Genomic DNA, 14,125 nt, shown 5'->3' with positions numbered 1-14,125 from the left:
ACACTCTGGGGAGGGGGACAAGCCATGACGGCCCTTGGCCTCCCTGCAGGCTTGGGGAGAGGGTTCTGTTCTGCCAGCACCCAGTGGATGATGAGTGTTCCTGTGTGCCCCAGGGCCATCCCGCTGGCCATCTTTCAAGCCGAGCTCACTGTGCGGAAGCACTACCTCCGTAAATGGCTGAAGAGCCCCTCCCTGCAGGACTTCAACATCCGAACGGTAAGTGATCCAGAGACACGGGTACCAGCTAGGAGCAGCTCCCTCCTGGGTGTTACCGTGGGGGTGACTGGCCCGTCACTGGCACCTGACTAGGGGTGTGGCTAGTACATGGGCACAAAGGGGCTGTGCGGACCCAAACTCCCTGCGGCTGTGCCTCTCAGCAAGGTGTAGCTAGTGAGCCCGCTGCTCTGCCTTCCCTAGTGCTAACTGTCACCCTGTCCCTGCACCCAGATCCTGGACTGGGACTACTACATCGAGAGACTGGGCAGCACCATCCAGAAGATCATCACCATTCCTGCAGCACTGCAGCAGGTGAGGGGCCGGCGGGGCGGCTGGGCCTGGAGGGGCTGGGTCCCTGGCCTCCCCTCTGCAGCCGGAGTGACAGGCCATGTCCCTGCAGGTGAAGAACCCCGTGCCCCGGGTCCGACACCCCGACTGGCTGCACAAGAAGCTCCTGGAGAAGAACGATGTGTACAAGCAGAAGAAAATCAACGAACTGTTCACTAGTGAAGGCAAGAGACAGGTAATGGGGGTGGGGCTGAGACACAGCAGGGGACTGGCCGATGCTGTTTGCCTAGGCCATGTGGGGCCCTGTCTGTTCCCGCACCCTGGCCACTACGGCTGAGCCCCCCTGCCCTTGTTCCCACCCCAGGTCACTGCCAACCAGCCCCAGGAGGGCACCCCGTGCACACAGGTTGCTGACATGGAGGATTTTGGGGCTGCCAAGCCCCTGCAGCTGTCGGTTCCCATCGCCAGTAAGCGCAAGCGGGTCCCAGTGGCAGGGGAGAGCCAGGAGATGTCTCAGAACCTGGAGCTGACTCAGTCCTGGCGGGAGATCCTGGGCCCGCCCCCGCCCACTGGCACCACAAAGGTAAAGCAAGCTCCAGTGGGAGGCAGGGCAGTACTATGAGATGCTCACGGGGAGCACGCTGGTCTGGGGAGCGGTAGGGGCGGAATGGCAGGCCTTAGCCCAGCTCCCTGGCCATGCCCAGAGCCTGTCCTGGCTGAGGAGTAGGAGGGGCTGGGTGGTAGCAGATACCCGTGTCTCAGGGGATTGCCTTGACCGTGCTGGGCATGTTTGCAGCTCCTGGTCACAGTAGCTAATGCTATCTCCACGATCCTCGCCCCAGTCACCCCCTTTGCTCTCTGCCCAGGAGGAGCGCCTGGCCTGGCTCCGGTACCACAAGAAGAAGTGGGAGCTGCAGGCACGGCAGCGCCAAGTGCGCCGGAAGAAGCGGCGCCTGGAGGATGGCGAAGTGGTGCTGGGCGGGGGCGTGATCCGGGATGGGCCCTCCAAGGGGCTCAGCAGCTACCTGCGCAGGACAGCACGCAGCATCCTGGACCTGCCCTGGCAGATCGTGCAGGTAGCAGGCAGCAGGAGGTGGGGTGTCTCGGGTGCTCAGCCCCCCGGTTGGAAATCCCTCCTGCAGACTCCCTGAGCCGCAGCTGGGTGAATCCCAGGGAGACCAGACGGGATCTCCCAGCCCAATGGCCAGGTGGCTCTGTGTGGACACTAGCTCCCATGGCAGAGAGGGGGCTCGACCCATTGTCCTTGGCCAGGATTGCTGGGTGGGAGAACCCGGCTCATCCACTGTGGCTCTGCCATTGAGCCCAGTGACCTGGGGCGGGGAGAAAAATGGCGTCTGGACCTTGGCCTGGAGCCTTTCGGGGCTGTGGGCTCCTCCTTCCGTTTGAGCGCTGCCTCTCGCTGCTGCAGTGCCCGTCGTGGCCTTTGAAATCTCCTGCCTGGCCTGGAACTGCAGCCTGAGCAAGTGACAGTGATCGGCACCTTGCCCAAGCACAGATTGCCTGGCCAGGGGCCGCTGGCCCTTGTCACACGCTCAGAGCAGAAGGCCCTGGTGGCATGTGCGCAGCTCCTTTCAGAAGTGGTGTCACTGACTGTAAGCTCCCTGAGCTGCACCTGTGGAGCAAACTTCAGTGGGGATCTCCCCTGGCTCAGGGCCTGGATTTGAGCTAGGAGGGGTTGGTCTCCAGCCCCAAGAAGAGAACACCCCATGGGGCAGTAACTGAGCGTGTGCAGGGGATCAGGGGGGTGAAGGCACGGCATGGCCAGGGCGCCCCTCCCTCTCAAGTCCAAAGGTTGAGAAAACATCCAATGTGGCTAGCGGCCCCAGAGGGAGGGGCAGTATCCTGAGTAGGGGGCCCGACAAGCCCCTGGGAGAAGAGTGAGTAACTCTGCACGCTGCCTCCCACCAAGCGTCTGAGCTGCCTTCCTGCCTGCAGGTTGCGGAGACCAGCCAGCCGGGCCTGTTCAGGCTGTGGGCCGTCATCGGGAGTGACCTGCACTGCATCAAGCTGAGCATCCCGCGGGTCTTCTACGTCAACCAGCGGGTGGCCAAGCCAGAGGAGGGAGCCGCCTACCGGAAGGTGAGGGGAGTGCCCTCGGCTCCGCTGGCTGCACACGGCAACGAGTCAGCTGCCTGGGGAGTGAAATCCTGTCAGCCAGAGGCGAAGTGCGGACAGTTTGCTGTGCAGACCCCTCTACCCAGCTCTGCCAGCGCCCCTCAGTCCCAACCTGCAGCCCCTGCTATCCCAGCCCTGCCCCCGCACTGCGCTGCCAGCGCCCCTCAGTCCCGACCCACTGCCCCCTGCGCTGCCAGTGCCCCTCAGTCCTGACCCCCTGCTATCCCAGCCCTGCCCCCCACACTGCTCTGCCAGCGCCCCATAGTCCCGACCCGCAGCCCCCTGCTATCCCAGCGCTGGCCTACTGAGCAGAGGCAGGCAGTTATGGTGATTTTGAGATGTGCACAGTGGATGAATCCACCGGACTCCTTTACATGTGGGAATGGGCTAGCGCTGGGAGGTGGGTGGCCCATTCAGCCAGGGCCTGAGCCAGCTCTGGTAGCAGCTGTAGTTCTGTAGCTCTCCTGGGGACGTTTGGGGCTCCCCGCACCCGCGGGAGGGGTGCAGACTGGTGTATGGTTGTGTGTCTTCCTGGCAGGTGAACAGGGTCCTGCCCCGCTCAAATCTCCTCTACAACCTGTACGAGTACTCCGTCCCCGAGGACATGTATCAAGAGCACATCAACGAGATCAATGCCGACCTGTCTGCCCCGGACATTGAGGGAGTGTACGAGACTCAGGTGATTGCGCCTGGTACTCACTGGGGCTCTTCCCGCAGAGACAGACCTGGCTTCTAAACTGCAGGCCAAACCTGGCCTCAGGTGGGGGATGGGAACACAAGTTCCCGTGGCCCACTCGGATGTTACCCCAGCCCGCCTCAGGCCTGGGAGCCCCCTGCCTGCAGCATCAGGTGTCCTGTCGCCAGAGGCGCCTAAAACACAGGCTTTCCCCCCCCAGTGCCCAGGCTCGACAGGGCTCTCCTTCCACAGACATGCAGCAGCATGTGCCACCCTTCTGCCTGGGAGCTGCGGGGAGAGGGGAGGGAAGCAGGTCGCCAAGTGAGATCACACAGGGAAATGGGGCAGTGCAACAGAACTGTCCGAGCAAGCCACAGCCCCTCCCCCGGTGACTGCCCTTCTGGACCACCCCCACCCACATGAAGAGCTGCTGGCCCAGCAGCTCTTCCTGTGACTAGGGCTTCCTAGGGAGGCTGATGAGCTCTACCCCTCCTCAGGTGCCATTACTGCTGCGTGCCTTGATCCACCTAGGCTGCGTGTGCATGGTCAGCAGGCAGCTGGTCAGGCATCTCACCGGCCGCGAGGCTGAAACCTTTGCCCTGGAGCACCTGGAGATGCGCTCTCTGGCCCAGTTCAGCTACCTAGAGCCAGGTAAGGCCCTGAGGTTAGGTGTGTTGGCAGGAGGGCTGCAGGGCCCAGCCCCAGGGCTCTGACCTGTCTGCTCTGCATTCCTAGGGAGCATCCGGCACATCTATCTCTATCACAACTCCCAGGGCAGCAAGGCGCTCTTTGGCCTCTTCATCCCATCGCAGCGCAAGGCCTCTGTCTTCGTGCTGGACACGGTAAGGCTGCGGGCAGGCGGGGTGTCTTTAGAGGGGCTGGGGCACTCTGTGCTGCTTTGGATCGTAGCTTCCCAGTGGACTCCAGCAGGAGCGAGGCAACGCTGTTCTTCAAACCCCTCTCGGCATGGAGAAATGCAGCGTCTGGAGCCACTGGCCCCTGGACGTGAGGACTGGGGGCCCTGCTCCTCCCCCCTGACCCGCTCTGCCTTTGGCACAGGTGCGCAGTAACCAGATGCCGAACCTCGCCAACCTGTACTCGTCGGAGCGCAGCACCATGCTGGAGAAGCTGGGCGAGGAGCTGCTCCCACCGGACAAGCACACCTTCGAGGTGCGAGCCGAGACCGACCTCAAGACGATCTCCAGGGCCATCCAGCGCCTGCTGCTGGGCTACAAGGTAGGAGCCTGGCGAGTGAGCTGCACGGCTGCCCCCAGCCACTGGGCTAGGCTAGACGCACAGGCACGGCAGCAGACCATTGGCGGGCGGCACAGCACTTCACACCCACCCCCAGGCCCTGGCTGGCCAGCTGTTGCCCTACCTGGTGCAGTCTCTCCCCAGTGCAGGACAAGCCTTCCAGCTAGGCCTCCCGACTTGTTCCTTGGGGCCATGTCCCCATAGCCTCTGCTCCCAGGGGTCCCAGAATGCACTGGGACCCGCCAGCTCTGCGGGGTGCTCTGACCCGCTGCAGGGGCGGGTGTGATCAGCCATGGGCACTCGCTGACCAGTCTGCAGTTTCCCCACCTAGACAGAGGCCTCCGCACCCCCCAGAGGGGTTGTCCTGTGTGCCCCAGCCAGCCCCAACTCCCTCCCTCCCCCCCCCGATGCAGGATGAGCGCAGGGGCCCCACGCTCATCGCTGTGCAGTCCAACTGGGACGTGAAGCAGCTGGCGAGTGGGATTCCCGTCTTCGAAGAGTTCCCCTTGGTTCCCGTGCGGGTGATGGATGACATCAGCTATGCTGTCCTGGACTGGCAGCGCCATGCTGCCCGCCGCATGATCCGCCACTACCTCAACCTGGACACCTGTCTGTCCCAGGCCTTCGAGATGAGCAGGTAAGCCTCTGTCTGGGGACAGCGTGGGTGGGGGGGGGGGGGTGCCTGGCACAGTGGGAAGGCCAGGAGCTGTGGCTGGCTTGTCCTGTGTCCCCGAGATGGGACAGGCCAGTGTCAGAGCCCTGCCTAGCCGCACCCCTCGCCTTCCCCGTCCCAGGTACTATCACATCCCCATCGGGAACCTCCCCGATGACATCTCCACTTTTGGCTCTGACCTCTTCTTCTCCCGCCACCTGCGTCGCCACAACCACCTGCTGTGGCTCTCGCCCATGGCCCGCCCGGACCTCGGGGGCAAGGAGGCGGACGACAACCGGCTGGTCATGGAGTTTGACGACAGAGCCTCGGTGGAGATCAACAACCCGGGCTGCTATTCCACTGGTGAGGAGGGGGCTGCGGAGGGCTGGGCTGCTGCTCAGGGAGTGAGAGGCAGGGGGTGGGGTAGGGTGTTTGGGGGACTGCTCAGCACCCTGCCACTGGCCCACCTTGGGCTGCCATCCTCTTGGCTAAGCCAGGGTCAAGGCAGTTGATACTGTGGCTGGTTTATGGTGAAAAGTGACATGGGCAGAGCTACGTTGTGAACCCACGCCCTCTGCCTCATGCAGCCATGCCGACATAGCCCCAGTGTAGACACAGCTGTGCCATCCAGGGAGGGTAACTGAGAAACCCCATCTAGCGGCGTAGGCTGCGTCTGCACTCTGGGCTGGGCTGGTCTCTGGAGATGGAAAACGCCCAGGGAAAGCCGGGTGCTACTGGCACCAATGGATAGAGGCTCCAGAACCCCCATGGTCACCCTGGCTGTCCTCAGAAAGTCAGCCCATTATTGTGAAACATTCAGAACAAGGCTGAATAACACCGAACAGCCTGCCTGGGGGCCAGGGTCCCTGCGGCTGGAGACACCGAGCCTCTTTAAACGCCAGCAAATAGCGAAATCCTGGCTGCGGCTAGTGACTGATCAACCGGCTAGTGGTTGTGCGGACCCAGGCGGCTGTCCTGCCTCATCAGAGGGTCTGAAACGGTTCAGGGCCCTCCGTTTCCACAGCAGCCGCTGCTCCAGATAACCAGCCCCTGCTGCCCCCTCCACAAGCATCGTGCTGTACAAAGCCACAGGGTAGCTGTACACTGCAACAGTTGCATTGTCAATAGCTCCATGTGGGGTTCGATTGTGTGGAACCATTGACTTCAGTGGGGCCAGGAGTTCGCTGTGTTGGGGCCAGGGGGCTTCCCTCCAGCTGACAGGCTGCTTGTATTCAGTGTGCCTAGAGCTGGACATCCAGAGCCTGGCTGTGAACACCATCCTGCAGTCCCACCACATCAACGACATGGAGGGAGCCTCCAGCATGAGCATCAGCTTCGACGTGATCCAGCAGGCGTCTCTGGAGGACATGGTGACGGGGAACCAGGCCGCCAGCATCCCGGCCAGCTACGACGAGACAGCCCTCTGCTCCAACACCTTCAGGTGTGGCCACGCAGCTGGAGTACAGGCCAGGCTGTGCCAGGCGCTCTGCAAGGAGATGCCTGGCAGGGGCTGGAGGGCGTTTGCCTGCCCAGCAGGTGTCTTGCAGCAGCTGTTCGAAGGGCATGGCTGTGGGTAGCCAGGAGCATGACTTCGGGCTCCAGGGAAGGGGGGACCTTCCCCCTCCCACCCCATTCCCCAGGCCTGTAGGTGTCGGTGGGAGGGGACCTGGAGGTTTGGCCTCTGGCTGTGGTGGGGAGGCAGGGACACCAGAGTGGGTGGGGGATGGGCACCCCTGGGTTCCTCCAGCAGCATTTGGAGGGGTCAGTCTCCGGCTGAGGCCTGTGGGTTTGGCCGGGAGCTGAGCGGGGGCTGATCTCTGCTCTCCTGGCAGGATCCTGAAGAGCATGGTGGTGGGCTGGGTGAAGGAGATCACGCAGTACCACAACGTCTATGCCGACAACCAGGTGATCCACTTCTACCGCTGGCTCCGCTCGCCCTCCTCGCTGCTGCACGACCCGGCACTGCACCGCACCCTGCACAACATGATGAAGAAGCTCTTCCTGCAGTGAGTGAGGGCAGAAGGGCTGGCGGGGGGGTGCGGTATGTCACCCTGTCATGGTGCCAGCTGCAGCCGGGTCCCCTGAGCTCCACAGCAGGTGGGTAGGGCAGGCCCCAAAATGGACCCGGTCACCCCACTCGCTGCTGTTCTCCTCTGGGTCTGGGGAGAGGGCCTGGCCTGCCAGTCGGAAGCGCTGCCAGCCTCTGCGGAGCTGTGGGACTGCACCTCAGGTTGAGCACCACTAGGTGGCATCATTAATGTGCTCAACAAGTGGGGCCTCCTGAGGGAGCTGTGCTGGAGCCGGGGGTGGAGGGAGGACTCGTGCTGGAGCCCGGCGGCTCCCAAACGTCACTGGTTCATGCAGCACCTTGAACAATGGCTGTGAGGTGACGGGCTGGAAGATCAAGCTCACATGTGGCCGTCTGGGAACCTTGCACTAGATCCCCTGTTCTGCAGTGCACTGTGCCCCCTTTCCCGCCCAGAGCAGGTGATCAGTGCTGAGAGGTTCAGGGTACTGGGTGCTGAGGTGACAGAGTGCCCCCAGCGGGCCTGGAGGGCCTGGCCTGTGCTGGGGAAGGGGCCTTCTCCCATTAAACACAGGAGAGGAAGAGCCGCGGGTGATGGCAGCGCCTTTGCATGGCTGTTGAGGCGCTGACGTGCTCTCCAAAGCGTAGTGCGTGCACCCCAGCTGGCTGCACTGGCCACACCCATGGCCAGGCCTCCTTACCCAGCACCCTGCCGACGGGAGCTCCCGTCAGAGACGGGGACTGAGCACGCGATGCCCGATGGGCTCTGCTCCTGAGGCTGCTCAGGCAGCGCGTGCCCGTGGAGGGGGCTGGAGCCGGCAGCGTATGGGCCAGAGCTCTCTGCAGGGGCAGCGCCTGCCTCACTTGCTCCTCTCCCCTTCGCACCCTTCCCCCAGGCTGGTGGCTGAGTTCAAGCGGCTCGGCTCTTCCGTGGTTTATGCCAACTTCAACCGCATCATCCTGTGCACCAAGAAACGGCGCATCGAGGACGCCATTGCCTACGTGGAGTACATCACCAACAGGTGCGGCGGGGCCCCGAGCAGCTGGCCAAGTTCCCCTGGCCCAGCAGCGCAGGGTTAAGCCCCACAGCCGGGGCACGCGGAGAGCTGCTGCCAACGGCTCTAGCCAGGACGTGGGTGGGGGCTGTGACTCTGTGGCTCAGAGCAGGAGTCAGTGGTTCATGGAGTTTAAAACCAGACATGCCCACTAGATCATCTGTGTAGTGGTGGTGTAGCCGTGTTGGGCCCTGGACACTGGGCAGACCAGCTGCAGGAGGTAACAGTGTCTCTGCCCAGCAGAGGTTGGGCCAATCAAAGATATTCCCTCGCCCACTGCATCAGCCAGTCTGATTCCTGCATAACCCAGGCTAGTGAATTTCCCCCAGTGCCAGCTACACCCCCCGGCCTGGCTGCTTCTCAGCATGCCGGAGCTGGCCACCTCCAAGCCATTAGCGTGCAGGGGCTCCCCACTGGCCTCTGGGTCTGGGGGGTGCTCGGGGTAGGGGGCAGCCTGATGAGCACAGCATGTTGTCGTCCAGGAGCCCCTGGATCAAACATGCCCCTTCGTCCCCAGACCTGGAGCCTCTGTGGGGCAGACCTGGCACCCATGATGCCCCTGGTCAGAGCAGAGCCACACTCCAATCGTCTTATGCCAGACCCACTCCCTGAAGAGGGTCTGATATGAGGGGGCTCAGCTGGCTGGCTGGCTGAGGGAGTGGCACCCCCACGTGGGGCACACATCCCACACTTCCCTCCTCTCTTGGGCCCCAAGGGGACTTCCCTCCAAGGTGGGGAGTAGAAGGCAGAGCCTGGGTAGGCTGCAGTCTCTGTGTGTTGCTGGGTGACCGCCATCTCTTCCCCTCCAGCATCCACTCGAAGGAGATCTTCCACTCCCTGACCATATCCTTCTCCCGGTGCTGGGAGTTCCTTCTCTGGATGGACCCGGCTAACTATGGGGGCATCAAAGGGAGAATGCCCTCCAGTGTCCCCTCTGGGGAGGTAAGAGCTCAGGGCGGGCTGGGGCATACTGTGGAGAGGGGAGCAAGGGCTGTGCCAGGTGTGGGGGCAGGGGGATGGGTTGTCACTGCTGGGCATGGGGACTGTTAGCCCCCGAGGGAGGTGAAATGGGGCCAGGAATCAGGCATGTAACTGTCCAGCACTTGGCTCTTTGGTCTAGACAGACACCAGCAAACGGCAAGCGGGTGCTGAGGAGGGCAGTGAGGAGGAGGAGGCTGAGGAGGAGGAAGAGCCAGGGGAGGCCAATATGGAGGATTTGCTGGAGAACAACTGGAACATCGTGCAGTACCTGCCCCAGGCAGCCTCCTGCCAGAACTACTTCCTCATGATTGTGTCAGGTAAGTGCGCCCCCTGCAGGGCTCATGGGGGGCTGCCTTCCCCAAGCACTCACTGCTGCCCCCAACAGGAGCCAGATCCAGGCTCTTCCCTGCTGCCCCTTGAGACGCTCAGTGCTGCCCCCTGGTGCTCAGTGGAGGCTCCCCGTCTCCCTTAGGTTGACTGTGTTGTGATAGCAGCTGGGAGCCCCAGACCCGACGCCATTGTGCTGTGCGCTGCACAGACATGGCCCCTGGAAGGGGCCCGCGGGTGGGCAGCCCAGCTGAGGGGGCTTCCCAGGAACTGGGGTGGTGCATGCTTGCCAGAGCATTCTCTCCTGTCCGCCCATCAGGCGGTGCTGTGCCCGGGAGCCACTCCCAAGCACCCCAGGGTGCCGCGCTGGGATTGTGATTGGAGCCTTGCCTCTGCCCTCCTCTTCCCAGCCTACATCGTCGCTGTGTACCACAGCATGAAGGCGGAGGTGCGGCGCAGCGCCCCGGGGAGCACGCCCATCAGGAGGGCCAGCAGCCAGGCCTCCCAGGAGGCTGCGGGTGAGGCGGGCGCCATGCCTGGTGAGTTCAACTCTTCCCTTTGCCCTGGGGGCTGCGGCCTGCCGGATGCTGGTGTCTGGGCTGAGGTGAGCTGGCCCCGTCACGCCGCAGTCTGGCTCAGGGCGTCCTTTCCCCTCGCCCTCCCAGGTGTGATCACCTTCTCGCAGGACTACGTCTCCAACGAGCTTACCCAGAGCTTCTTCACCATCACCCAGAAGATCCAGAAGAAGGTGACGGGCTCCCGCCACGCCACGCTGCCCTCAGATATGTTCCCAGCGCTGCCCGGCTCCCACCTGCCGCTCAACAACCCGGCGCTGGAGTTCATCAAATATGTCTGTAAGGTGAGCTGTGCGCCCGCTGCGCGGCAGAGCCCTGGGCCTGCTGGGTCAGTAGGGCTCTCTCCTTCCCCCTGCGCCCAGGACTCTGCCCCAGCCAGAGGAGGCACAGCTGCCCTCCTGGGATCCAGTCAGGCTCGGGGAATCCCCGGTCTCTCTTGTTCTAATCTGCAGCTTGTCCATGCCACTCCCCTTCTGCAGAGAGCAGGAGGGCCTGAGGCAGGGTTCCAGCCCTCGAGTTCCCCCAGGAAGGCTTTACCCCTCCTCTGCTGCCCCAGTTGGCTGCCATCGCTGCCCCAGGGACTCCCCAGCCCATGCAGGGCAGTGTTTGCAGGCCGTGGGGGGGGGCTATGGCCCTGTGAGAGGAGCACAAACCCCCCTATCCCCTTTGCAGCTGGTGGCCCATGCGGCTCTCCCCTCTGGCAGGTGCTGTCCTTGGATGCCAACATAACCAATCAGGTGAATAAGCTGAAGCGGGACCTGCTGCGCCTAGTGGATGTGGGTGAGTTCTCGGAGGAGGCCCAGTTCCGGGACCCCTGCCGCTCCTACGTGCTCTCCGAGGTGATCTGTCGCAACTGCAACTTCTGCAGGGACCTGGACCTCTGCAAAGACCCCAGCCCCTGCCAGGTAACAGACTGCCATAGAGGTTCGCTGGGCTCCCACGCTGCACTCTGGTTAATGCCCAGCTCCTGCTCACCCTGTCTCTGCCCTTAGGATGGTGCTGTGCCCCCCAGCTGGGTGTGCTCCAACTGCCAGGCAGAGTATGACCACAGCTCCATCGAAGTGGCCCTGGTGGAAGCCCTGCAGAAGAAGCTGATGGCCTTCATGCTGCAGGACCTGGTGAGAAGCGGGGGGAGGGGCTGTCTCAGCAGGGCCCTCGCTGCTGCTAATGTCCAGCTGCTGCCCGATTCAAATGGGGCAGGGCTGCCCAAAAGCCTGGGCACAGGGCTGCTCTCCGCACAGTGGCGGGGGAATGGGGCAGCCCAGCACCCTCTGGCCGGCACAATTGCAGTGTGCTTAGCAGCCACAGTTGGGGGGACCAGGGGAGGCTGGCTTCAGCCTCAGGGACACACAGCACCCCTCTGCAGGGCCCTGCGGGCCACTATGGTCAGACAGAGCGAGCCTGTCCCCTCGGCCTGGTGCTGGGGGGTGGGGCCCAATCCCAGGGCTATCCCCTGGCCTCAGCAAAGCCCTCTGCTCCCAGGCCTGTGTGAAGTGCAAAGGCGTGAAGGAGACACACATGCCCATCTACTGCAGCTGTGCGGGAGACTTCACCCTGATGATCCAGACCAAGGTACGCGCTGCCCCTGTTGGAGCCCTAGCCCCACCGTGCTCCCTGGCAAATGATGGTCAGGAGTCCAGCAAACCCCACCCCCTCCTGGCCCAACCTCTCCTCCCCTGTGCCCGCTGGCTCCTCATGTCCTGCCCTTTGCCTGGCTGCCCCGCCCAGCTGCTGCCACATGCGCTCTCCACCGATGCTGCAGTGCTGAGCCTCCTGCTGTGGGCTGCAGCCCGGCCACCTCTCCTGACTGCTCCCTCTGCGCCCGCAGGCCTTCGGGGAGCAGATCAACGTCTTCCACAGCATTGCCCGGCACTACAGCATGGCCCACCTGCTAGAGACCATCGAGTGGCTGCTGCAGCTCAACCCGCAGCTCCGGTGATGACAGAACAGCCCCCTTCCCCACTGCCCTGGGCCCCAGGAGCAGGGGGGTCTCTGAGCCCTACGCCGCAGCAGCTCCTACCACTAACTGTTGGCACCCATCAGCCATGCCCCTTGGCTTTCCTGCTGCCAGCTCAGAGGCCCTGGAGTGTTACTGAAGCCAAGGTACCAGCTTGGCCATGCTGGAGGCTGTAGAGGAACTGAAGCTCTCCATGCTGCAGGGCAGCCTGAGGGCTGGGCAGCGCCATGCTGCCCTGGCACTGACTGACTGTAGGCTCTCGCTGGCTGCTATTGTAGGGGAGCAGCAGGAGTGAAGCCAGGGGCAGCCCCTCCTCGCAGCGGGGCTCCTTTCTGCACCCGTGGCCCTGGGCTCCTGGGACTCCCCTCTTGGGGGGATGGGGGTTGATGGTTTTTTATTAGGGTTTTTGATAAGTCTGTGAATAAAGAGTTGCTATGACGAGTGCCGGGCTGTTGGGGACAGGCGGGGGCCAGCGCGTGCATGTATCTCAGCAGCAGGGAGCACATGGGAAATGAGTCACACTCCGCCCAGGCAGAGTGCCCTCCCCTCCCCCAGCTCAGGGGCATGGCCAGCCTTAACTCCTACCTGCTCGGCCCGGTAGTGCAGTGTGGAAAGTGGCTGTGCAATGGTAGGGACCCAGAATGGGGGCTGGCGGGGGGGAGAGGGCCAGCTCCCTGTGGGGTAAATTGGGCTGCAGCCCTGGTACGGAAGGGAGGAGAGGCAGCTGCCCCACAGAGGATCGGGGCCCTTGGCCATATGTTAACAGCGGTGGCGTGGCACTGGAGAGCCCGGCCCTGCTGCACACGGCAGTTACTGGGCCTTCGGTCCAACTGCAGCAGCACTGTCCTCCTGGGGGCCAGACCCTCAACCAGCAGTGGGTGAGGGGCTGAGTGATTAATCTGCCCCACCCCCACAGGATGGGCAGGATGTGAATATATGGGGGCAGGACAGAAGGGAGCAAGTCTCTGTGCTCTGATTGGCCGAGGTGGTTGGGGGCAGGGCCTAGGTCACACTTGCAGGCTGATCCCCTGGTCCCATCTCCGGTACCAAGGTATACAGGGGTGGTGACTGATTCATGTCCCCCTGCCAGCTGTCATGGCACCTGCTATCCCAGCTACCCGGCCGTGCCCATCCCCACGCCAGCAGGCCACCCTCCCCAGGGTGCTAGCTGCTTCCACAGCCTAGCCTGACCTACTGCTCCATTGCTTTCCCTGGGCAGGGCAGGACTGCAGTGCTCTTCTGAGGGGCTGGGCCCCAGCTCTGGGCTCTGCACGCCTGGGTGCTTGAGCGGGGCCATAAAATGCCCTGCTCCCAGGAGAGTCCCCGAGCCAAGGAGCCATGGGCTAAGTTCCCTGTAAACTGCGCAGCTGTGCAGCAGCCTATTAAGCGCTGCGCAGGAGCTCAGAGAACCCGCCCTGCCAGGACCTGCCTTAGTTAGGGCACCCTTCCCCTGACCCCTACCTAGCCCTGTCCTCAACCTGCCGCAACCACCACACCCCTCCCCCAGCCCCAACTCAGCCTGGGAGTGGCCATGGCTTGGGGGAGGGGCACCTATCCCACAGCCCCAGCCCAGATGCTGCTGCAGGGAGAGAGAGCTGGGGGGAGTCCTCTCCCTGCCGTAGCCCTGGGGCAGCCTGTACCCCAAACCCCTCATCCCTGGCCCCACCCCAGAGCCCACATACCCCCAGCCGGAGCCCTCACTTCCTGCACCCCATCCCTCTGCCCCAGCCCTGAGCTCCCTCCCACATACTGAACCCCCTCAGCCCCATCCCACCACATGAATTTTGTTGTGTGACACACGACCTTCATATTGGTGCACAAAATAAAATTAATTCCACATGTGGGTGGGAAAAATTAGGGGGACACTGGCCGTGGGAGGTCGGCTCCTGGACGCTGTTCCCAGTGGCCGGGTGCACAGGCACGTGGCTTCCTCTAGCCTGGGCTGCAGGAGGATTCGCTCTGTTCGCTCCAGCCTGAGCTCC

General features: G+C 63.2%; 1 protein-coding gene across 3 annotated transcripts in view; it reads left to right on the top strand.

Moving 5' to 3' along the window:
* The window catches only part of POLE (DNA polymerase epsilon, catalytic subunit), a 37,069-nt gene extending 24,485 nt beyond the window's left edge, over positions 1-12,584 (top strand). Inside the window, exons 27-49 of one of the 3 annotated variants that reach the window (XM_073312604.2) lie at positions 114-216; positions 448-528; positions 617-739; positions 869-1,087; positions 1,371-1,580; positions 2,461-2,604; positions 3,179-3,319; positions 3,814-3,967; positions 4,052-4,158; positions 4,376-4,552; positions 4,984-5,207; positions 5,365-5,585; positions 6,459-6,663; positions 7,055-7,228; positions 8,145-8,270; positions 9,113-9,245; positions 9,424-9,601; positions 10,022-10,150; positions 10,277-10,470; positions 10,891-11,091; positions 11,179-11,304; positions 11,669-11,758; positions 12,015-12,584. In XM_073312604.2, coding sequence (XP_073168705.2) covers positions 114-216; positions 448-528; positions 617-739; positions 869-1,087; positions 1,371-1,580; positions 2,461-2,604; positions 3,179-3,319; positions 3,814-3,967; positions 4,052-4,158; positions 4,376-4,552; positions 4,984-5,207; positions 5,365-5,585; positions 6,459-6,663; positions 7,055-7,228; positions 8,145-8,270; positions 9,113-9,245; positions 9,424-9,601; positions 10,022-10,150; positions 10,277-10,470; positions 10,891-11,091; positions 11,179-11,304; positions 11,669-11,758; positions 12,015-12,125 — 3,571 coding nt within the window. In that variant the 3' untranslated portion in view covers positions 12,126-12,584. Of the gene's footprint in view, positions 1-113; positions 217-447; positions 529-616; positions 740-868; positions 1,088-1,370; positions 1,581-2,460; positions 2,605-3,178; positions 3,320-3,813; positions 3,968-4,051; positions 4,159-4,375; positions 4,553-4,983; positions 5,208-5,364; positions 5,586-6,458; positions 6,664-7,054; positions 7,229-8,144; positions 8,271-9,112; positions 9,246-9,423; positions 9,602-10,021; positions 10,151-10,276; positions 10,471-10,858; positions 11,092-11,178; positions 11,305-11,668; positions 11,759-12,014 lie in introns of those variants that run through there. The other 2 variants (XM_073312605.2, XM_073312606.2) reach the window with 2 other exon arrangements.
* The last annotated feature ends 1,541 nt before the right edge of the window (positions 12,585-14,125 follow it).

The sequence above is a fragment of the Lepidochelys kempii genome, chromosome 15 (genome assembly GCF_965140285.1).
Source record: "Lepidochelys kempii isolate rLepKem1 chromosome 15, rLepKem1.hap1, whole genome shotgun sequence".
Classification (NCBI taxonomy): domain Eukaryota; kingdom Metazoa; phylum Chordata; order Testudines; family Cheloniidae; genus Lepidochelys; species Lepidochelys kempii.
The sequence above is the reverse complement of the archived record's forward strand: the minus strand, read 5'-3'. Positions and strand labels throughout refer to the sequence as shown.